This window comes from Taeniopygia guttata, chromosome 3, assembly GCF_048771995.1.
Source record: "Taeniopygia guttata chromosome 3, bTaeGut7.mat, whole genome shotgun sequence".
In the NCBI taxonomy this organism is placed as follows: domain Eukaryota; kingdom Metazoa; phylum Chordata; class Aves; order Passeriformes; family Estrildidae; genus Taeniopygia; species Taeniopygia guttata.
The window spans coordinates 75,446,027-75,471,672 of record NC_133027.1 but is presented as its reverse complement, the minus strand read 5'-3'; the positions used below and the strand labels follow the sequence as shown (position 1 = coordinate 75,471,672).

Here is a 25,646-nt window from a genome sequence, read left to right as displayed (position 1 = left end):
TTAGAGGATTAACCCCTGATATGCAAATAGACCAAACTTATACTGTCTGAAAAACTTGTGACCATTGTCCATCTTGGCTGTAGCCTCTGCAGCACTTTTATACTGCCCAAGGTGTATCTATCGAAGGCCTTTAATAAATACCTACTTTATTCTATTAATTTTGTCTGGCTTCTGTTCTAGGTAGCCACTCCAAGGCATCAACAACAGTAAAAGGGACATGATGTATTTGGCTAATAAAGAATAAATTCTACTGCAAGACTGTCCCTAGCTAACAGAATGAGACAAGACTGAAATGCATGTGAGAATGGGAGAGATGAAACCTGAGATTTATAGCTAAATTATACAGATTTTAAACCACATTTTTTCTCAGTTCCCTATATTATGATACACAGCAGGTATCTTAAATAATTCATACAAGCTGGCAGTTCACTCACCCTCTTTACCAAAAAAATGAAACACAAGTTAATATCATGTTTTAGATTTGAAAGCTTTGCCTGTACTCCTTACAAATTCCTCTAGTGATGCTGAAGGTTCACTGTGCTCTGGGAAGGAATGCCAAATGCCATCTAATGAGGAGGATAAGCACTGGAAAAAATGAGCTGAGAGGTACAACTCACCCCCCGAGAAGGCAGGGAGCACATATGGAATGTGCTGATCAAGCGCACACGTACCTAATCTGTTGGAGGGGTTCCTTTTGAAGAGGGCTCGCAGCAGGCTCTGGGCTTCTATGCTCAAAAACTGTGGCATTCCCAGCTTGGCTCTGAAACAACACAACACTTGAAAAGAAAATAGATTTTTCAAGATTTTTTTCCATCCCACTGTGGTGGAAACAGCAGAACTGTAGTAGTCATGGCGGGCAGACACATGAAATATGTGACCAAAGGCTACCTAAGCATGGTGCAGTGCAGAGTGAGAAGCTGATCTTATTATGCTGGTCTTAAGGAAGGTTTTACCACTAACTTCACTAGAGGTAGAACAGATTTAATGAATCTCATAAGATTTTTGCAACCTAAATAGGTAATTTTCCTACAGAATTTTTTCACTTTTTTAGTTTGCTGGAATAAATTTGGCAATCAAGAGGAATTTAAACAATCAAACTTAATGAAAAAAATGTATATGAAACTTCATCTGTTTAAAGAGAATAAAGCTCTTCTCTTGGCCATTCACCACTACATAAAAAATGCACTAGAAAGCAAAGCTAAGCTTCAAATACTTTTGTCTGCATTTAACATTAAATGAATGGGACATGGCAAAGGAAAAGATTTGAAACTTGGCAACAACAAAACATAAGATGTTCTACAGAAATCTGACTCTCCCACATTTTATGGATACTGACATTATCACAAAAAGTACGATAAATTTATTTTGTAAGGTCCTCTCAGTAATTCACTTCCTACTCCAGCAGTTGTTTAGTCTGAAGGCAATTTCAGAGTTAAACACAGGCTCAGCTATGTGTGTCTTATTAAATTCACACCTTGCATGGCTTTGGAAAGTTCATTACGCACATCATTATTCTCTACTCATCAAATACTTGGGCCCTATGGAGTCTCCAGAGGATAGAGTTAACTCACAGTTAGAAGAATGAAAGCAGTTTTGATACTCACTTGAGAATGAGTGCCATTGTCTCCTTTCTGTCTTTTCCCTGGAAGGGTAATGATCCTGTCAGCATCTCAAACTGTGGAGTAGCAACAAAATGGTAAATCAAATGTGCATTGGAATGGCCTGTACAGCTGACACATCCATTTTCTACTGAAAACTAGAGGAAAAGAAATGATCCAACAAGCTGTGCTTCAGAAAAAAATGGCCCAGCACGTCTGGATGACTGTTCCATCCCAGACATGTGTTACAAACTATTTACAGTGATATTTGTTGTCAAGTTTTGGTATGTTTGGGAAGAGGCGTCACATACGGCGCTTCCTCCAGCACCTGTGGTTTTATGACCAATGCTGGCAAAGAGGTATTTGGCTAGATGAACCCTTATTCTGCATGGATATGGCTCTTCTTAGGTGTTTGGCATGGTCTACCATGCAAGGAAAATAGATTTGATACGCCATGCCCCACCTTTTTAGGTTGAATCAAACCACCTCTTTGATTGTGTATTTGCAACACTTAGAGATGCCTCTCTGATATTCTCAAGGCTTTTGCGTGTGCCTTTTGTCTCCTGCTTTGGTTCTTCTTCTGTCTGTACTCAGTGATGAATCTCCTACGTGTCACATTTAACTGAACCCAAATCTCAAAGCAAAACTCAACAGTCATCATCAATTATTTGCCTAAGTCAAGTGTTGAAACATCAATCAGTTATGGTTCCTTGGAGACAGATTAGTGCTTTCAGTAAATTTGACAGGAATTTCACATCTGTAAGAAGTGAAAAAAAAAGCTGAAGAAGCTTGCCTAACTTGGATTCAACACCAGGTCTTTCACACAGCTCTCACCATGGTGTTTTATGGAGTGGCAGCTGCTTGTTCTGACTAAGGGAGGCTGAAGGCTGTGCATCACTAAATATAAAGATTTCAAGAACATAATTCAGCTTGGACACAAAGGAAAACTATGTCCATTGAGGGTAGGCTGAACTGCTACTCGTTTGTGTCTGTCACTCAGGCTTTGAATATCTTCTACTATAGTAAGCTAATTAATTACTGTAATTATTAATCTAATAATTAATACTCATTGCTATAAGTAAATACCTACTAAGGCAGAAAGGATTCTTCAAGTCTTATAGCTTTTGTACCTTATCCCACAATAAACCACAGTGGTCCCAGAAAGCACATTTGTGCCAAGAAGGATTCTTTCATTACCAAAATTTGTGTCAGACTGCCCCACAGTCTGACCCTTCCTCCTGCCCAGATTAAATACAGCTATACCAGAAGAAAAATATAGAAAACAAAAGAAAACTAATGATGAACCTGTGATGCTAATTTTGGGAGAAGGGCAGAGGAGATGTTTAGAAGCCAGATAACTAATTGAATATAGTTAATTTCAGGATTAATCTTCATTAGTAACAAAGTACCTCAAAGCACTAAAATGCATAGTAGAAAAAGAAATAAAACCACTTAAAAATTTATATGGCTGCCAAATATAAACAAGATTTGGAAAAAACAAATGTATTAAACAAATGTATTCTGCTTGGATTGGGAGAGGCAAGAAAAGAGTTGCCTGGTAGACCTGGAGAAAAGCAGCTCATTTTCTACAAAGAAACATAATGAGGGAGAATTTTTAAACCTGCCTAGATGACGCTGGAGCTTAAATACCATTTTAAAAGTAATTCTGACTTATTAAAGCCTTGGTCCTTATAAAAGTGTTCAGATATACTGGGTATGAAGGGCAGAGAACATTGCTTCTCAGGGCAGCAGCAGCAATAGTACAGATTGTACCAAACCCTCCTTGTGATTTCTAGAGCATTTATGCTTATGGGAAGTACCTAATGTTCACTTACACTTGCTCACATTACTTTTTTATTATAATAAATCTAATTTAGTGGCACCAACAATGGCTGATATGTCTTATTTATACTGGCATAAATGGGCTTGACAGTGCTGATGCAGATGATACAGATACAAACAACTCCTTGACTGTGTGGGAAAGGACTGTAGTTCCCACACACCCCAATATCCCAGGAATACCTGCAAATACACCATGACTGCAAGGGACAGAAACAAGAAGGAAGGAACTTGGAAGAAACTTAAGTTGCAGGAGGGAGCAGGGGGAACGACTGCTCTGGAGGCTGCAGGAAACATTTACTGGGCTGCTGTAAAGCCCAGCACTTTGTTACCACATCTCCAACTGTGCAGGCCTAATACTGAGATTATTTCAAGTTCAGAAGAAATGCAGTTAACATCAATATTTAATGTGAAAGGCAACCATGTAAGTTAAGTGTACCAGAGCTTTTTACTTCAATAAACTTAGCATCTGGAAGAAAGCATTCGTTTCTCAATTGCAGTCCTGACTAAATCTGTTGAAGGATCAAAATGAAAGAACAAGACTGAAAAAAAAAATTGAAATTGTTAAAGTTATCATTCCACTGCAGAGTGACCTGTCTTCCTGCTTATTGTTTCAAAAAGTCAAAAATCTTGCTAAATCTGAAAATGAAAACAGAAGTGAGAACATGCTGCTTACACTCTTGCACATAAATACAGAGCTGTATGGGTCACAGCAGGTTGACAAGAAGCTGAGACTAGGGGTGGATGAACTCTGCAGTATTTTTGTCTATTAAAGCAGTCCCTATAGTTTTGCTGGGGGATTCAATTTTCATTTTCTCTACTTCTCCATCTGTAGGAACCATCTGTTTGCTCCTTCCTTCCCACCGATTCACTTCCCAGGTGTTTTGCAGGGCCATCTTGTGTTAGAATTCTGAAGGCTGCACCTCCCTCTAACTTTGACTTCCTTTCTGTACCAAAGAAAGTGCAAGAAAGACAAATATTCTTTGTTCCGGTTCAGCTGCCTATTTAGAGAGCCACAGAATTAGGCTTAATGGGCCTCTGGAGTCACATAATCCCTGCTGAGGTCTCAATACACTATGCAGTGCTCCCTTTCTCTAGTTTTCAGGGCAGTCTCCAATTTCAGTAGGCAAAGCATGAGCACCTCCCAGAAAATATAGGTGTGGGAAAACCTTGGAAAAGAGTGCTACATTTCCTGAGAAAACTCAGGATTCAAGAAGTGACCCAGGAAGGTTATTGGAGAAGATAATGAGTGAGAAAAAATCCTCAGTCTGGCTAACTGCCATATGAATCTCCCTAATGGATGGAAGGAAAGCAGGTTGTGCAAACTACTTCAGCTCAAGTCTGCTGAAGTATCATGAGCATAGGATAAAACTCAGAGTTACAAAGAAACTCGAAACCATTCAGATTTGGAAAACAGAGAGACTCTCATCAGAATGGCCAGGTTGTCCTCTCAACACTTCTAGTAATTTTCCAGATATCTGAGAACTGCTCAAGCACTCAGTTTAATACTTGCAAAATGCAATAAATATTTTTCATTATCTGTGTGTGTGAAACATAATGAATTAGTGCTCACAAAGGGTTGAAACCCTTAACACAGCAACAAGCATAAGCATTCAAAATAATGTTCATGAAGACCATTTCTTGCACTGGGAATAAAAAAAGTGTAATAATGGGATTTTGGAAAAGAAGATTGATACTTTGATGTTTTACATTGATTTTTCCAATGCCACAAAATTAGTACAGACCTGAATAGTTCGGATAGCAAAGGGACATTTTCTTTTCTTGTGAAGACTTAATTACTTGCTGACACATATGAACACATTTTTTCTTGTTTGGGACTGCTACCAAGTCATCGCAGCCATTTCTGTAATTATATTCCCCTCTCTGCTCACATAACTCTCAAAGGTGTACAGTGTTTTTTTCCTGAACTGAAAGAAATACAACTTTCCTAAGATCTGTGACCCTGTCAATCAGCTGGTAGGATAAACTACAAAAGCACTGCTTTGTGAGGCCTTCCAAGAGGTTTGTACATGTCAGATCATGCAGACCAGTTTATCTGGGCTTCAGAGATGGCAGTGTGGGCATCAAAACTCTTGCAGTGGAGCTGAAAAGGTATTTCATACCCAATTTTTTAACAATGTAGGTCAAACACTTGTACATGAAGATCACTTGATACAAAGCTTTTCTAGAGTATATCCTAGCCAAAACCTCAAATGCAACGAGTAAGATACAGAAAGGCAGAAAAGGAAAACTGTCTGGTCATGATAAAATAAATTCACATAAATTCGCCAGCAGAAATTATAGAAGTGTTTCAGCAGTCATCATCACATAAGTAATGAGGAGCAGGGACTGTCTTCTGGAATGCTGGAAGGGGCGAATTAAAAAATTTGTGTAACTGCACCTGCTGACATACAGTAAGCTGCCATAAAACAATTCAAATATACTGAGCAGCAAACAGAGCAGGTAACAGTTTCAGTTGTGTGGCCTGTGTCAAAGACCTGGCAGTAAATGAAGTTCTACTGTTGTTGACAACTGTTGAAATTTTACTGTTGTTGACAGTTAGTGTTGTTAGCAGGTGAATTCTTGAAATCATTAATAACACAATTTATAAATAAGACCAGAACTTGGTAATTTTCAGACAAGTTTGTTTAGCTATTAATAATCACAACATGCCACATTTAAGGCATGTGCAAGGATCATTCAGTTTGATTCTAGTCTGTGCCCTGTCAATGGGGGTTGGCAAGAAACTGCCAGCACAAGCTGACTCCTCGTGCTGAAGCAGCAATTCCTCTTCACAGAACAGAACAGACAAGACAGTGCTTGGTTTGATGATGAAGAAAATACAAGCCATGCTATAACTATCAGACTAATATGTTCCCTTTTTTGATAGGAATTTTAGATATGAAAATTGCACTGTCATATATACTTCTTTTGAATCTATGCATATTTCATCAACTGGCATATTTTCTTCATTAATTTTACATCATACTGCAAAGTGCTTAGGAAAAAATGCTAATAAATAATTTGAATAGCATTTAATTATCTTAAATTTTTCAGACTGACAAAAACAGCTTCCCTAATAGAACATATATGTGACAGAACAAGGAAAACGAAGAAAAGAGCAGAGTGAAAGACAGCATCAGAAAATCCTCCCAGACATTTAGTGTGGGGAAATATATGGTTTTTGGTTCGAATCAGCTAAATATTGAAAAGGAAAAAAGGTTGAACAGATTGACATATTTTTCTCCAAGATACCTAGTAACACTTAAAGGCTTAATACATTAGCTTGGAGTTAAAAGGGTTTTACTTTCTTCAATTCATCTCCTTTTATAGGGATTCTTATCTTTAGTAATTCTAATATGCTGAATCCCTAGGGGAGAGTTGAAAAGAGCAATGGAGAGGAAAAAAAAAAAAAACCTAGCAAAACCCAGGGAGGAAGCAGTCCAGTTTATTAAGAGTTTATTACTGATGAAAGAACAATCTATACACCATATGCACCATCTTTTAATGGGAAACAAAGAGTGAAAAGACTCAGCTATTCACCAAAACTAAATATATAATAAAAAAGTTAAAGAGTAGGGATAGATTTAATGTATGAGACATACCCTATTGATTTTTGTGACTAAATCTACATGGTTCAGAAGTTCTGAGCATCCCCAAATGGATTTGTGGCCACAGGAGATAAGGATATTCCATTCATTTTATAATTCAGGCAGTAATTACAATATTTATGTAGATTAACTGCTACCAAACTGCTAGATCAGTGATGTAGGTCTTCCCCAACTCAAATTCTCACTGTTTTTCACATTGCTTCCTATGCTTCCTCTGGTGGCATCAGTTATCCACTTCAGGTGAACAAAATTTAAAAATAGTCCATGGATTTTGTAATGTAGTGTAATATATAGGTACCAAAAATAGCCTCCATACAGGAAATGGTGCAGTATTGGAAGAGCACATTGCTATGCTAATTTCTGATCCTGCCCTGGTTCTGCTGTGAGCCACAGCTGCCTGGGGATGGCCATGCCCTGAGCACAGGGCAGATCTGCAGCCTGACACCTCCGGAGAGAGCAGGACCAGCTCTGCTATCCAAACACATCCCTGTGAGAGTAGCAAGGGCCTGGTGTCTGGGCTCAAGGGACAGCACTATACTTGATCAAAGAATGCTTCCAAAAACTTACAGTGTTCATGCAGCTTTGAAAAAAATCAGTGTCACAAACCAACTTCTTGATCTTTTCTTCATCCACCTCAGCAGCAATAGCACACAGGCTGAAGAGGCTGGAGGACTGCAGCGCTGGGGGGACAGGTTAGCATCTGAACACGTAATTTTAAATGGCTGGCTTGAGGAGAGTGCAGTACCTCTCTGAAAAACCTCACTGACGCTACAATTTTTATCTGTGGGATCTGATCCCTCCCACAGCCACCCTTTGAGCACAATTTCTGCATTACCATGAGCACGCCAAAGGACCACCAGTCGGCACTCTGCGTGTGCCCTCGCCGGTTGACCACCTCTGGGGCCATGTACTCTATTGTCCCGCAGAACGAGTACGCTCTCTTGTCGTGGTCGATGGCTTCTTTACTCAGACCAAAATCTACATAAATCGAAGCAGAACAGGACTTGTCAGGTCTCTAAAAATTATCATTTATGCTTTTGCTTGCTTAAATTGTTTGAATAAAACATGCCAACCAGCTGGTGAAGCGCCCTTGTGTCCCCGTGCAGAAAGAGGCCACAGACCTGTGTGTGCTGGAGCCAGGCCTATGTGGAGTGCCTGGCACTTCTTAATACACCCTGGAAACAGGCATATCATTTTCCCTGCTCAGAATGAGGTTCTAGCTCAAAGCAGAAGGGAGTTTAAATAAGCAGGTATATACAGTTCAGGTTTGGTAAAGGCAACGTTAGTGAGGATTCTTGTGCAGCTGTATTCCAAAGTATTAGGAATAATAATCCCAGATTACACCAGTGAAAATGTTGGATAGACAGTACCTCTAGAGTGGGAAAGGGATGTTTTTCCAGCCATCCTCTGCCTAGATTAAATAGTCATATTGGAAGCATCCTTCCAGCCACAATGGCAAGCAGCCAAACCTGACTGCTTCACATCAGTCAAGAGCACAATTTTACCAAGAAAATGATATATGTTCTCCATGTGCTGTGCAGCATGGGGGTTGACAAATTGACAGAGAAACTCAACACTCTAACTCTTCTGGCTTCTAGTTTTTGTAAGCAAACTTTTTCCAACCAAAGACCAGGATGCATGCAATATACTGCAGAAAAAAAAAAAAAATCACCTTCTAAGCATGAAGTTTTCTGTTTCTCACATACCTGTTATCTTAATGTGACCCTCTTCATCAAGAAGAATGCTATAAAGCAAAAAAATAAACATTCATTCATTAGCCAGGCATAAAGTGCAGTTTAAAAACGTGAATAAAAGATGTTTAATCTCATGTCTGATGCATGCACAGCCTGAGGCAGTTCCATGAGGAGCCTCCTCTGTGCTCCATAGGATGGTCAAGGTGGGCATGCAAACAGAGCTCAGAAAGAACAGGGTGTTCAAAGCCAACAGCTGCAGATCATATGCTTCCAGCAGGAGAAGGAGCTACACATTTCCTGTTCTTGTCACAAGAAAAGGCAATAGTAAAATAATCAAGGCTTGGACTCACTGGACCTAAAATTTAAGTCCAAAGGTTCATGCTGAAGTAATAAAAGTCATCACAGAGCACAGTGACTAGTCACAGCCTAACTGCATGGATCCCAGCCTCTGCTTATTTTTTCTGTCCAGAGCACAGATGAAAATTCAGCCTTGAAGCCAAATTCAAGTGTTCTCACATTTGCCACCTGCCAACATATTTTTTCCTAACAGAGGCACTCCAACATTTTTGTAGTTCACAAAAAGCAGTGCTAGTTTTTGTGGAAACAAGAAGGAACCTTGGATTTGAAAAATAATGCTTTTGGTAAATAAAAACTGACATAGTAATGAATGTGGTCTTTTTTCAGTCCTAGTTAGACTCAGTATATTTCTCTTTTCAAACTGATCTAGCATGGTGCCAACTATTTTTATATTCCTCTTCTCTTAGAGAATCACTTTAATCGAATTATTCAGGAAGAAAAATGATAGAAGTGAACCAAATATAATGGGCTATACTTTTGGGAAAAGTTGCATCTGAACTGAAACATAATTGAAAAAAGATGTTCTTCTGTCATTCAAGTGTTTAGAAAAAGCTGTTGTGCAAGTCATCAAAGGCCAGCAACTAAGTCAATACCATGAGTCCAATAATTAAATCCTTCTCTTCTCAATAAAAGCATCTTACCTTTATTCTTTCTGCACAGTTTCCTTGAACACATAATTTTCAAGTATTAGTCTATACCAGACACATTTAAATGTATTTTTGTGACTACAACCCCTAAACTTGTGCTTCAAAAGAGAACAGAATAAAGCACCTGCCAGTGAGGAAGTGAGCCTGAATGTATTGAACTCCCCAGACCTGGATCTGGAAAAATAGCAGGGGGAATGGAGCTCACAAAAATCACCCCAAATTTTGCCCCACACCCAGGAAGCCCCCATGAATATCTATGAAATTCAAAGGTTGTGGGAATTTCCCCAGAAGCATTGGTTTTACATTTAATGGGCCTTACATTTCATAATTTCCTATGGAAAATCCATGCTGCTTCAGTATGTACATGATGTGTGTTTCCCATACTTTGTCCTGATTAAAGGGCTCACACCTCACCCTCATTAAAGGATAGAGGCAACACCAACAGAGCTTTCATACTGATAATTCTGCCTGAGGTTGAGTCAGAAACATACAGCAACCTTCTCAGACTGTTTGCATGAGCACCAAAATGAATAGATCCTGGCTTCCAATGGATGTGTATCCCATATCCCCTAAAACATGATCTACACTTCCCTCCTCCAGCTCATGTTCCCTAATCACCCTCCTACCATGCCTCAGCTTCTGGCAGCTTCCTCAGTGGCCCCTGGCAGCACCCTTTGGACATCTGGGAGCACGAGTAATGCTACAGTCACTAACCAAAGATTGTATTTAATGTAAAAAGAAAGCAATATGCTAATAGTGAGGGAAAAACAAGGGCAACTGTTGCACTGAATTATCTGAGAGTGAAATTAAGAAGACCAAAATACTTGCTTCTAAGAATGCAAATTACAACAACAGACAAATAGTGTTCCTGTGACAGTAGAAGCAAACTTATTATCTGATCATACTCTGTACTCTCTTTTTATTTTTGTCACCTTACAATTCCTTTTTATCCCACAATATCCATAACAGACATTCTATTGTGACAATCACAATTACTTTAGTGATGGTTTACAGGATAAACTAATCTGAAATAAGATAGCATTATTCTATGGAAGAGGAAAACCAACAAAAAGTTCTTAATATGATTCAGGCTTGAGAATAATCTTTCATCTAAATGAATGTTTTGAAATTATAAAAATCATTAAAAAATAGACTACTTTTAAATGCTAATCTAGGTTATAATCATACTGAATTATAAACTTCAGCTAGGTATTTTTCATTTTATTTGTTCAGTCTAATGCTTGAGTGCTTTTACAGGATACTGTCATTGTAAACCTTCTCTTCAAAGCAGTAGTAACAGTTATTGGGTGAAAAATATGCCAACACCATAAATAAATTAACCACACATAGCCTTGGAACAAAAAATGCCAGAAAGTAAGGGTGTCTCTTAGAGAAGAGGAGACTGAGGGGAGATGTTATCACAGTCTACAGGTTTCTCAAACTGGGAAGAGGAGGGGCAGGCACTGATCTCTTCTCTGTGGTGACCAGTGGCAGGACCCACAGGAATGGACTGGAGTTGTGTCAGGGAGGTTTAGGCTGGATATTCGGAAAAGGTTCTTCACCCAGAGGGTGGCTGGGCACTGGAACAGGCTCCTGAGAGAAAGGGTCACAGCACCAGCCTGACAGAGCTCAAGGAGTGTTTGGACAATGCTCTCAGACACATGGTCTGACTCTTGGGATTGTCTTGGGGATGTTCTATTATTCTATGATTGAACATTTTAGCATCAGGACCATCCCATAAACATCCAAACTGCTTTCACTGACCTCAGTTTAAAAGTATGCCCTGAGAAAATAAAGGCTGGAGATCTCCATGCTAGAGGCTGGGGCAGCTACATTTGTAGCAGGAATGAAACAGTCTGAGTTACAGGAGAAGTCTCATAGCAGAGCTAGGGCTGCAAACTCCATATCAACTTTTCTGCTGCAGCTTTATCTCAGGGGAAAAAAGTTTTTGTTATGAATTGTTGGCATTGTTTCATATCAGGTCTTAAATCAAGGCCTGAACAATTCTCTCCCATTTCTCTCTCACTCTCTTTATTTTTGGTTTTGGGTCATGTCTTCTGGACTTCACTTTGAGATCCAACATCCTCAAAGCAATGTGATGTTCTGCCAAACCTAATAAAGCTGAAGCTCTGGGGTTTTTTTTTTTTTTGGTTTTTTTTTTGTTTGGTTTGGTTTTTTGTTTTGTATTTTTTTTGGATATTTCTAAGTGAGTGCTGTTTTGCAGAAAATCCAAGCCACGCTTTATGTTAATCAGAAACTGTAGCCAAATTTTCAGGTGGTAAATAAAATCTGAGACTTTATCAAGAGTGTTTTATTTCATTTTGTTATGAAAGTACCAGATGAAGTAGTCAAATACCTACTAAAGAGATTAATATTCTCACAAACTGTGTTTTGTGACATTTCAGTACTCACATGACCCCATACTATCTCACATGACCCCATGTTATCTCACTCTGCTGAACACAAATTCCTCTCTGCTGTAGCTTTGTTGACACCATGAAGTCAAAAAGTGACTGCTTACATCAATGGAAGCTTGCCACTATAATTAGTAAAAAGGATCTTTTATTGATTCTCAGATTTCCCCTCTCTACACAGGGCAGTTACATTCATAAATCAGTAGTCTTGGTTGGAAACATGCTGCATTAAAAAGTGGTGTTTGGCTTTTTTAGAGTATAGTGCCTATGCTGTCCCTTGTGTAGACAACTGAGGGCCTTAAAATGTACATCACTCCTTGTTAATCTAAGCCCCTATTTCAGAACTTGAAGTACATCTAGGTTTCTGAAAAGAGAAATGGTAAAGTAAATAATAGTCTGTACATTTTCAGATGGTAGCATTATTTCTAAGTCACCCATGCCCTTAAACCACAGCATAAGAAACCCAATATGCATCATATACTACCTTATAATAAGTTCCATTTTTTCTATTTTGGAATATTTACCATATATCCCAGGGTATATATACCATATTTTTATAGCTTGATTGTGCAGTTCTTAAGTAAAAATGTTCCTCACCATATAAGGAACTCAGTGGCTTCCAGTGTGACTGAACAATATCTTGCCCCACAAGCGATGCCACTGAAATCATCAAGACAACTCAAGGAGAAGAATTTGTCTGCAACAATTCAAGACAAGTATCTCCATGTTCTAAACAAGACTTTAACCAGAAAGTTCAATTACTTGTCTTTTTGAAGTAAGTACAGCTGACTTGAGAACAACTCCCAGCTGCACTTCAAATTAACTCATAGCTTTGAATTGTTAACATTGAATCTTAAAAAAAAAAAAAAGCTGAACCCTTAATTTTAATGTACTCAGGGTTCTTCCAAGTGGTTCAAGTAGTTTGAATGGTTTGAACAGTACTGTTTTCCTTTTTTTTTCTTTCCTTTAACATAAACAATTCCAATGAGCTTTTTTAGCATACTTACAGAGCTGATAAGCAAACTCAAACCTATCAGCAGCTACTTTTGGGAGCTTCTGAAGAACAACAAAAGCATTGAACAGTGAAAGGTCCAATGCAGTGCCTATCTTTAATAAAGGGGAGAGAGGGAGAATTGGGAAATTATGAACTAATTAATCTATCTCCAGTTCTGCAAATCTGACAGAGCAAACCTCGTGCTGCAATCATGCTGGTAATGCCCCTGCTGAAGATGTGTGTGTGATTCTGTACATTCTTCAAAGGACAGAGGAATCAAGGGAAACCAAAGGGGAGTAATGAGAATAGCTGAAGCCTCGTGAAGACTGACTAGTGAAGAAGAGTTCAGTACCTGGATTGTTTAGGGTACAGAAGAGGGTCTAAGGAAAAGGATGTTCGCACAACCCCCTGAGGCTGTTGCTGACAGCAGAACAAGCAGGTTGGGGCTTCTAGGAGGACAGGCCAAGGAGCATTGGCCTGTAGTGGCAGCAAAGAAACTTCTAACTACGTATTAAGAGCAACATTTTAGATTAGCAACTGCTGGAGCACTGCCAAGAGGCCTCCTGTGTAGAGCACAGTCTTCACCAGCTGTTTTAAGCCTAGGTTAGCAACACACCTGTTATGGTCTTGATCCTGCCAGGGGGCAAGGGGAGGATGAGAACATACTGAGATGGTTCTAATTTTCTTTTATCATATTTAGAAAGATATTTTTTCCCACATGTAACTAAAAAATGTAGTATTCCTCCCCCCCCCCCCCCCCCGAGAGTAGTTATTTTATTCTATTCTATCCATTTCTTTAATGTAAACCTAAAGTTCCAGAGAAATCAGAGGCTGTCATGCTCTGCTCTCCTAGGTGTGACTATACACAGGCTTTGCACTTACAGAGCTATTTTTAGAGGATATAGTTTTCATTCAGAAGCCTTGCTTTATCTCCAGGTATGGACTTCTGGGTCCTTCCTATACAATGGTTATATTCATGTCAGCTAATTTTACACTACATCAATTGCATCCAAATTAAACTGTATTACAGTTAATCCATTTAACTGTGCATCAAAGGCCATAAACCATATATACAAAAGCTAGAAAATGCAAGAGTGAGGGCTGCCACCTTAACTTTACACAGTGATCTCTCTGTATAGGTCTTTAGTTATGTGATGATACTTTATCTTTTCTTCTAGAGAAATCTTGTCTCAGTTGGCAGACTGGTAATATTCAGGGAGGGATTTTAGCAGAACAGTACAGTGAAGGGGATGGCCGGTCTCAGCTCAGACAAAAATATAGAAAAAACCGGATTCCATCTGTATCTTTTCAACATGCTTCTATGTGACAATGACAAATCAGTGACACCTTCCTTCCTTAGATGAGCTCCAATTTCTCGATTCACTGATCCCTGATTGGAAGCACTTCAGCTTGGTCTACAGTAATATAAAGTGCTCTCACTTGCAACTGGAGTCATTGAGAGATGTTTTTTGAGATGCTAAGTCACATTTCCTTCCGAGAACTCAGAGGAATCCAGGTCTCAGTATCTCAAATACAATGAACAGTTTTGACATACACCAAATTTTCTCCTTGGTTTCTAACTTCTTCTAAAGCAAAAAACTACAGCATATGCCTAAAAATGTAATGGCATTGTGACATATCTGAATATACAAGCTTGTATTTAGATACTTTCTAACAGCAGATTAATATGTCATGTGTTAGCTCAAAAATCAGCCTAATATATCTAATATATCAGAGAGAAAATCTAATCTAATCCAATATATCAGAGAGAAAAGTCATGCATGAGCCATACGAATGCTCACTAGAATCAAAGTTTAAAACAGAAAACCTAGAATTGGAGTTATTCTATTGGATACATATTTGCTGATGTTGAATGGATAAAACAGCAATTCAGAATGAAACTGAAACCAAGGAGCTGATGGCAGATGATGCAAGAGCCTGTGGCTGTGGCAGCTGGGGTGTCACCACTGCCTACCTGCATCTCAGATCAGGAACAAACTGGTACTTTTCTCCCTCCAGTTTTTAATTGTAGGATGACTTCCCGTATTTGACAAAGACTCTGGTTTCCAGTTTTGGTTGCATAAATGGACAAGACTGGAAAATCTGGCCAACTACAAAAAGTCTGCTAGCCCAAAAGACTGAGAGCTCTTGCTATGTACATCTGTTGAATTCAAATAGTACTACTACTGCTACTACTATTTTTCTAACCAAAACATAAAACTGAATTTAAAATTTAAATCACCTAGAAATGCAATGGAGATAAGCAGTTTCCTCCCCTTCAACTTTTCACCTACAAAGTCCATCTTCCATCACTTTTGGTCTCATATTTTGTCCGTGAGAGTGAAAGCGATAACACTTCATTTTAAAGAAAGACCTGCATATTTTTCAGTTTGATGCCACAGAAGGAAAATGCTGTTGTGCTGTTGGGCTTTGAAAGTGTAAGCAATTGTCAAAAAGACTGCCCTCAGTGGTTATCTTTTATAAATGCTGGTGACCATTACATTAAAAAGGAACTTTGGAATGTTGCAGCCTGATTTGAGTCGTCACAGCAGAATCCAGCAAAGCACCAAGCAAAGGGCATAGAATAAAAACAGTATCATGTCACTCCTGGTGATAGCACTGAGGGTGTCATTTGCTCTGCTGATGTATTGCAAATAAAAAAGAGAAAGGAAAATTAGGACTACATTATGAACGAAAAATAGCTGCAAATATAAGTGAGAACAAATATTTTGGAAAATATGCTGCACAGTTAATACAAGTGTTTTAAAAGACCTGATTATCATGTGTCTCATGAGTTAACAGGCACACAAGTTCTAAGACATGCTCATTTACTTTAAGCAATGGCTCCAGTAAAACTGAACAGTGCCATGCCATATTCAGTATGAGCTGGAAGTGGAGTTGCTCTGAGTGGTTTCCATGGAAGTGGAATTGCTTTGAGTGGTTTCCACTGCATCGGGTGAAGGCCAGATTAAATGCTGCAAACACAGAATGGTGCCAATGAAGTTTAAAGGCACAGGGATCTGAATTCTTTACTGAAATCATTCACAAAACTGAAGGCCAGGCACACGGAGGTCCCATCATACTGGAGCACAGTCAAAACATTTTGTCTCACGCTAAGATGGTATGATAGGCAAACCCTTCTGCTGTTAGTGATGGTCTCATGTAGAGTCTCACAAGGAGGAAGGCAGAGCCCCTGGCACCTTCTCATTTAGTAGTGTGACAAGGAGCAGAAGGAACCTAAAAGTTCATGTATTTATGTTTTAGTTCTCTCTTCCCTGTTAACTTACTTTTCTGGTTTTAGATCCCTGTAAATAATCCCAAGACCATGGAGGTGGTCTAATGCCAAGGCCAGCTCAGCTAAGTAGAATTTGACATCCTCTTCTGTAAACATCACCTGGGGAGAAGGAAGAGAAGACCACATTTATTTATTGGACACTGGTGGGCTGGCTTGCATTAAACAGACACAGGGAAGGAATTGTCTAACCTGGGAATGCTGGAAGGACCATCATATCACGTTCAATTTTCCATAATTTGTCTGAACTGACATTAACAACTCTTACCAGATTCTCCCTATAAAACAAAACTTGATCTGTTGAGCACCTCTACTCCTAAAATATGCTGCTCTCATTCATCTGTTTGATCTGTTTAGATGATATTATGTCACAATATTAGGAATAAATTATAACTCCTTAGCCTTTGGAAATGAGCAGAAAAATTAAACAAATTCAATGCAGCCCATATTGCTTTCATATCCCTTAACATGCTACAGTCTTGGCATTTGGTTATCAAATTCCCATGAAATAGCATGGAAACCTTTTTGAGGCAGTGGAGTACTTCCAAGTCTGAGCAGAATACACAGCATGAAGAGAATCAGAGGTCGATTTAAAACTTCATGCCTTGGAGGTCCAAGGAATATCAGAGCAGATGCTCTAAGCAGTGATGTGCTGTCTAACATCCAAGGCCTGATGAGGTGCCAACTCAAGACAGTGTTTTCTGCAGCTGATATGGACACTGCTAACACTGAAAGCTGTGTTTTAGGTGAGAAGAAACTTCTGTAATAAAAAACCAATAAGCTCTGAAAAACTCAGATGGCAGGAAACCCCTTGGTTCAACTTCCATTATATCTGAGATGTTCTCTTTAATTAAATTTAAATATGCACAGAGATAATAATGCAGAAAAAGAAGCTGATATATTGGATACACAAGTGTGATTATGCATGACAGAAGTAAAATGAGTCAGCTGAAAACAAATTTACTTGTCATATGTAAATGTAAATTCTACAGCAGAAGTTGTAGAGCTTAATTTTAAAATTAAATCTCTGCTCTCAAAAATGGGTAGCCAAAATATCTGAGTGCTTTGAGAAGTTCCAGACAGCTGAGAGAAAAAAGAGATGATTCAGAGTACAGACATCACATAATTTAATTAAGAATATTACTGCAAAGAAAAATTTGTAGAGATAAAACCACAAGGAAAATAATAGCAAAGTTCTCAAATTTAATTGTTATTGAATGTAAAAATGAAATTAATTTTAAAATAAATTTAAATTATTTATAAGATTTAAAATAAACAGTGTAGGCAATAAATTAAATCAATAGAATTCAGGAAAAATCTAATCTATACATATGCACCTAGTTAAAGTCAGATGTCTCAAAAAGACAGAGCGAGAAATAGGCAAGCTCTGCATGCATGCACGCAATGTATGCACGTGGGATCTGACTTGAAGTCCACTGAAATCAATACCTTTCGACCAAATCTATACCTACAAATTGCAAACAGTTCAAGCTTTCCCAGAATTTCTTCCCTTGCAATATCTTGCCCCTAAGCAGCTGCAAAGTATGGGCAGGCAAGGTGAGCTGCAAGCACTGAAAAAAGAGAAGTATGTTTTTACGTCAGCTTAATGAGTCATTAATTATGGTATACAGCACAGGAGTTGGTGAATTGCCCTGGACAAGCTCTGGGGAAAACATGAAGCTTTAAAGAAGTACAAAGTCTGAGCTGTTATCTTCCACTTTTGAGTTCCCTGGCTGTGCAGAACACAGCCCTGCCCTCTTAGGCAAAAACCACATTTTCTGTCTTCTTCCATGAAACCAGAGAGGCCCTTGCTGAGACAGCAGAGCTGCCTCACTAATAAAGCTTGGTTTCATGACAATAGCAGAAGGACATTTTAAATTAAAATGTTTAAAATCTTTTTTCTCATATTAAAAATAACTGCTGCCAGGGACTGAATATTTATATAAGGATCATTACTCAGCAGTGTAATTAACGTGTAACCAATGTCTTCTTGCATTAGCAAACAAACCTTAAAAGCAAAAGCTTGGGGTCCCAAGTTGCAGGGCACACAGCATCCTGCAGCATGTCACTGAATCAGAAATTGAACAGGGGTGGGGGAGAGCTGGGGAACTTTTGACTGAAAATACTGTTTTCACAGCTTTTTTTAGTCCATCAGTAACTCCCCAAACCCAAGAAGAGTAACAGGGCTTCCCCTCAAGATGGCATTTGAAAGATTCCTGTCTTTAAAGACTCTGTGATGAGTGGTTGCCTGCATTCCTGTCCCCACACCCTTAGAAGTACCAAGGCTGGGGACATCGTATTTGTTGGTGACAGAAAACACCAGAGCACAGACAACTGCAGCTGTGAGCCATCCTGCCTCACTGGAGCTTCCTGCACTCCTGCAGGGACCTCTCTGGGACTGCTGCCTCACAGAGGTTTGGAGATACAGGAAAGAGCAAAACAAACCTAGAAAACCTGCTGTGGCTGCTCTGTGTGGGCACCAGCAAGACTCAGGTTAGGGACATTCCCTGCCCACAGCAGCCCCTCTCCAGGGGCATGGCATGCAGAGGATAGGGGAGGGATGAGAGCCTGGGGAGGGAATGGAAGCAGCAGCTGCTCCTGGCAGGCAGGAGGAGGGCACATGAGGGCTGTGATAGTCAATCTCCCATGTCTGGGCTGGTGCATGGCCCTTAACCGGCTCCCAGCAGCTGCACAGCCTGGCCCCGACCCATGGCCGTCCCTCCCTCCTCCCTGGCAGTGTGTATATGTTCTTCTAGTGGTTCTGGGCTCATCCCTAGGGCAAAATGTATTGCGGATTGATTTCTCAGACTGTTTCTTATCACATCAAAGACTTATTCTGACAGCATTGAGTCTGGGGCTATTTTGCTACAGGAATGGTTTAGCAGTGGAACAGTTTTCTCTGGCAGTGATGCCTACATGGTATCTGCTGCATTACCTCTGGCATAATTCAAATACAATTATTGAGAACCCACTTAACCATGCAAGATGAGATAGCTCTATTACATATATATATGACTATTCCCAAGGCCATTTTTCATTCCCACGAACTCAGTTTGAGTTTGTGGGAATAGAAAATCCAAGACAGTCTTTTGTTTCTGAGTTAAAGATCTATTAGCTTACCTCTTTGGAGAGTCTGGTGAAAAGGTCCCCTCCCCGCAGGAAATCTAGTATTAGGTACAACTTTCCCTCTGTTTGAAATGCTGCATTAGAAAAGGATGAATATGTTGGAAGTTTGAATCAATAGATAAAGTCCCCAAAGCGTAAGTCCTGTTGACTAGCATCATTCATGCCACTGCTTCACTGTCACTTCAAAACTTTGAGGACTAAAAAAAAACATTCCTGTATAGAACTTAGCAATTGAGCTTTGGCTATGGGAAAAAATACTGTCAGTTGAGAGACAATGGTGCATTACTAATATATTCATTTCTATGTTAAGCACCTATGAATTAACAGTGTTTCCCACTCCACAAGGTATCAGGAGTCACTGAGAGCAAGGCATAGAGAGAAGTTCCCTTGTTTGTGTGAAAGAGGAGCCCACATACCTGAATGCCCTCAAAATACCTGTCACAGTACTGATGGGGTTGGTGTGGTAGGAGACAACTCCAGCAAGACACTACATTCATGTACACATCTATAAGGATTTAGACTGGTACTGATTATTATAGTCTGATTTTATTTAAATTCTCTGTCTTCCTAAACAATACCTGACAGCAAGTGAGAGTTTGGCAGATGTAATTCAGCAGCTACCCCACCAGCACTACCTATCATGTCAGACTTTATGACAAATTTATTTCAATGGAGGAATGGCTAAAACTTACAAGTACTGGATGTTGCCTTCAGCATAAATGAAGAATTTCACACAGGTAGCCTCTATGACTTTGTTAGCAACAGAGTCATAAGTAGGCAGGGGGCATCTGTACCAAAGTGTAACACACCTAGTTACAATTCCCCACCCAAATTAAGAACAAACATGAATTATATTTTATTATAGTTACCATAATGAAGCTTGACTATGAAAGGATGGTTCACTTCTGCCAAAATATCTCTCTCCATTTTAGATCGTACCCGATCCCGAACTATAAAGAAAGAACAATAAGAACAGAGACATATTAAGAAGCAGCATGGTCACTGGATACAGTACTGGAATAAGATTCTGGCAATCTGGATTCTGATTCTCACTCTGCTGATGGCTTGTATGACCTTAGGTAAATGACCTTAGGACACTTAGGTAAGTGTCCTCTATTTCTGACTGTCTGATCTGTGTAGCAAGTTCTCTAGGAAGGCCCTGGGTCTTTCCCTATAGAGAGCTGCCCTAACTAAAATGATTACAGTATTGCAAACAACAAGAAGGCAATTACACTTCACAGAAGAGAATGTTAATGTGAAAATGAAAAATACACAGAATTAATTACTTTACTTCATTTAAGATGAAACAGAATGTACCAGTCCCAGAGCAAGTCAGATTAATCTTGTTCAAATGAAGTTATTCTGTTTTGCTGATGCTAGCAGCATTTATGACGTACCATTGAATAGCACTTTCTGGAAGTGATCTGTATATACAATATTCAAAACATCCAATAAACCACCACCCAAACAATCATAACAAAGAAAAATTCCAAATAAAAATCGGAACTAATTATTTTTATGTGTAGAGATAACTTTATTGTGTGATAGCAGAGAGAAAAATACTTTTCGTGTTTGAGATGAATAGAGACTAAGGGAAATCATAATTTCAGAGGTGAGCTGAGTTCAAGCTAAACAAAACTAATGCTGAAGATTTCATACCAAAGCCATTTAACAGAATATTCAGACACTGAGGAGGATTCCAGTCCCCACATTACCAAATCTTGATCCTAAAGATGCATTTGCATTTTTCAGTCAATCACTACATTATTGAAAAATATTGACATTTTCTTTGTTCTCTTCACAATGCCAATATACTTTTCGGATGAAAGCATCTAGAATATATATTAAGAAACTATTTTAGGTAGCAAAGCCTGAGATCTGTCAGACTCTGTCATTGCAGGCATTTGTTGTAGAGCTGCTCAGAGTACTGAGCTGAGTACTCTCAGCACCCGAGAAAGTAACATAAATAACAAAACCCCTGTCTATCGCTATACTTCAAAAATTGATGCACAGAAATAGGTCCAATCCAGCTGATCTGAAAACCTTAAATAGCACAGGTGACACACTTTGGTTTCTTGCTATTTTGATGCTTAACTTAGGCCAATAGCAATGTAAACTTTACTAGCTCATCCAAGCTACCTTGTAGCTTGAATGAGCTAGTAAATGAATTCAAAACAGAGGGAATCTCATCCCACAAGTAAAAATCATACATCCTACACTCACAACATTTTTAAAGATGTATGTAAAGATATGTAAAGATAGACTGTTTCTTGTGTTGTCCATCAGGGATGATCCCAAGTGGGAATCTGTGTTGGATAGGTGGGCATTGCTGGACACTGCGTGGGACATTTCCATTAAGCTTGGTTAGGTAGCCTAAGAAATTGCCTCCCTACATTTGCACAGCACATTTGTGAGAACAGGCTGTCAGAACAGTAGCACATCATTCATATCAATCATCATATCAATCCTCCACCCATCATGTTAACCTCTCAACAGGCAAAGGCTCAGTTATGCAGCCCAGTGCTTTCCTGAAGCCCCATGCCCTGCTTGCTGCTGTGATGGTGACTGGGTGTGGACCTGGAACCACACAAGCCACTCTTCTCGCCACACGCACACAAGAGGTACACCAGACTTAAAGAGAAGGGGATGTCACCACAGAAGACATCTCATTCTCCAGTCATGGCCTCTGAACCTGTAGCTGCTGCATTAAGGGGCTACATATCCTTTTGCAAACCTGTGTTTCAGGAGCAGAAGTCGGGCTTGTGAAGCTGGAGGCTCAGCAGCCCCACAGACTGTCCCCACCTGGGCATTGCTGTCCTCACATGCCTGGGCCAGCCCAGGACCCCTCAGGCACCATTTGGTGGCAAGAGCACCAATGAGGGTGTGTGGCAGTGCCATGGGCTTTGCCCTGCTCCCTGGTCTGAGACCCCCCTGGTGCCCCACATGTGCCCCACCATGCTTCCCTTGGGGCCAGATGGGCCCTGCCAGGGTATGGATGCTCTAAATTAGGGCTCCCACGGCATACACCATTTTCCACTTAGAGCTCTCCTCTTTAAAATCATATGTAGAGAAAGATCCAGCAAGACAGTGCACATTACAGACGTCTTAATGGACTGCCTTGGCCAAGGGCACCGGGCTGCAAAGAAAATGTGATAAGCAGCAAAGTCCCAGTGGGAGCATCTGCTGACTGCATTGAGGTACAGCAGCCTGGTCCCTCCCCAGAGTCCTCTGCAGGTGGCTCAGGACAGCACCTGGTGATTTGGTTGCCTCTCTGAGTGGGTCAGTCCCTTTCCAGTGATTTTGGAAACTGTTGTCTTGATTCACCAGGCTGAAATTGGCGTTTGAGAGTTTAAATTTTTTTAAAGTAGGAATGGGTTGTCAGATGATAAGTTTGCTGTCTTAGTGACATTTTCCTCAATGATTTTTGTCCTTTTTGACAATTTTAACCGAAGTGCTGCTGAATCCCCTGACCTGAAACATCAGGGAGAGAAATCCCCCTTTATGTGTGACAAAAACATCTGCCACTTACAGAAAGCTGTTTCTGCAGGAAGATATATGCAGAAAATACATAAATAAGGTTAAAAATTTCACAATCTGCCCAGAGATATTTAGCAAAAAGCATTATTAACTATAAATTATTTGCTCATCCTTATCTTTCAATAAGAATGTCACTGCTTAACCAGAAGTGAAGAATTAATTAATTAATAAAGCAAGTATAAGGGGAGCTACAAACTAAGTTAATTAAATCAGCATCAAAAAGTATCGCAGCAGGAGAAATAAATCAGTGAACAAAACAATGTCTTTAAATTTCATCCATAACCCTCCTCCCTTCTTTAAAACTCAGCACTCTGCCTCAAGTGGAGCAAAAACAAAATAGGACTCATGCTTAGGAACTTGCAACTCAATTTCAAATTTTTCACATAGCACCGGAACACAAAAAAAAAAAAAAAAAAAGCAAATAGAATATATACATAAAACTCCCTGCAAGAGCCTTTTCAATTCTACTGCTGTTATTGTAATCTGTTTTTTATACTGTTAATGTTTACCTACCATTGTAGGCAAAAGTAGAGAGCTAAATTCTAAACTCAATCCACACTGCCTGTGTCCAGAAGACAAAGTACGTGTGTGGTGCGCAGCTACCTGAGATATGGAAAGGCTTTCTAAAAGTGACCATAGTCATGGTTCTGCTTGGAAATACTATTTGCTTTACTGTGTTCTTGTTCCACACAGCACAAACTCAAATCCTATAAAGAGCAGCCTTTCATGTTGCACCTTCATCAGCAGAGCATTAATACAGCACAAAGGAAAATCAGAAAACGTCCTGTTGGCACACTGGATGCAGAAGCATACCAATAATGTCACACTGGGACTTTTTGTACTTTTCTTTTGAAATGCATATAATTCTGTGAAGGTGATTTTTCTGGAAGAAAGTTTTTCTGTGGCCAGAAATATGGAACCTTTTAGAGATGGGGAAAAAAACATTATACCACAGCTTTACCACTCAGCCCTATGCTTCTGCAGCAAAGGTAGAAAAACAGATCTACAGAGCAAAGACACTCCTTTGTAGAAGGGCACAGTAAGAATGCAGACTGGGTTTCAGGAGTCCAGAATCTGGGGGAGGTCATTTTATCTCCCTCCCTCCTTTTTTTTTTTTTTTCCCCTTTCACATGAAACAACACATTTGGCTTTAAAGAAATCAAAGGGTTGCCTTTGTTTGTTGTATTTTAAAGTAGCCTTGATGCTCTGATGTTGAGATTTGGAATGATAGATGTCTCTAAATCAATACTATGCTTTAGTATTGAACTTCCATTTCTAGTCTTTATTACCTATTCGCTATTCTCTCTGTTTTTAAAAGTTAATTAAATCTCACAATATCCCTCTGAAGTACTTTTGCTCAATTTTCCAACAAAGAGAATTAAAGAACAGATTGATGAAATCTGATGCTGCAGAAAAAAAAAATCACATGGGACTTATCAGGTGCAAACATGGCTTCTACTAGGACATACAAACTCAGCTGAAAATAAATCCACAGACCAGCAAACTGAGCCCTTGTCATATTTTCCTCATAGCTTTGACCAGCAAGGAGCAGCCTGGTGAGCTGAGGGTGCTGCACAGTCGCCTCCTTCCTATCCCATGGAGACTCTGGCAGCTGCAACCTCGTGCTGTTTCCTCACTGGGACACCAACTGGGATCTCTCCTCTTGACCAAAAAAATCACAGATGCTGCAGGAGGTTAAGTGTGTTTTAGATTTTTGGCTGAAATTAGCTGTTGGGCTCAACCCCATGATTAGAGAAATATAGTCTGGCAGACCAGCCAGACAATCCCATAAATCTCATGTCCTTATGCAGGGGTGAAATTTCAATTTTTGTGTATTTTTAAGCAGAACTGGACCACTGAATATCCACAGATTTGCTTATTCATAACTCCCATAACTGTTTCTCACCAGAGTCTGGGAGCTGCAGATGTGAAATGGTATCCAATAAGCCAAATCATATGGTGATGTACGTCTCCAGAAAAGTCAGAATTACACCCCTCACTAATGCATAAACCAGTTCTAACTAAATTCATTAAAACCAGACTCAATAAACAGCTTGATAAAGAGAAAAGAAAGCTGCCATCTGCAAGAAGGGAATTTCCTCTAGAGATCCAAAACCTACAGCTGGAAATACATCTGTTCACAACTTGTGCAAAACTGAAAATCTTCAACACCTCTGCAGAGTTGCACCTGGAACTTTTTTTTCTTTTTTATGGAAATCATATGTTTGATTTAAATTTATTTACCTTAGGGGATGTCCTGTGAAATCATCAACAAAGTATTTGCTTCTTGAATTTGAGTGTAACATGCTCCTATGCTTCATTTGCTTCAGTAGTACTGAAGTGGGACTTATAACTATTTTTTATTATTATTACTACTATTGCAGGAAACAACAATTTCAGTACTAACTCTTACTGACAGGCAATAATTACCTATGCTCTAGGAATAGGCATAATTTCAAAATGACAAATTAGTAAGAAGGCTGGCCTTAGAATTCAGATGTCCCAGTAAACACTATTCATCAGCAGCTCTGGAAATT

At 39.5% G+C, this 25,646-nt stretch overlaps 1 protein-coding gene across 3 annotated transcripts in view; it reads right to left on the bottom strand.

Moving 5' to 3' along the window:
• The window catches only part of RPS6KA2 (ribosomal protein S6 kinase A2), a 285,833-nt gene that overhangs the window by 52,129 nt on the left and 208,058 nt on the right, over positions 1–25,646 (bottom strand). For all 3 annotated transcript variants that reach the window (XM_072927167.1, XM_030268399.4, XM_002188307.7), the window contains 7 exons: positions 20,442–20,522; positions 19,567–19,646; positions 16,442–16,548; positions 8,755–8,792; positions 7,884–8,026; positions 1,605–1,675; positions 672–760 (listed from right to left, as the gene is read on the bottom strand). In XM_072927167.1, the coding sequence (XP_072783268.1) occupies positions 672–760; positions 1,605–1,675; positions 7,884–8,026; positions 8,755–8,792; positions 16,442–16,548; positions 19,567–19,646; positions 20,442–20,522 (609 nt within the window). The remainder of the gene's footprint in view (positions 1–671; positions 761–1,604; positions 1,676–7,883; positions 8,027–8,754; positions 8,793–16,441; positions 16,549–19,566; positions 19,647–20,441; positions 20,523–25,646) is intronic.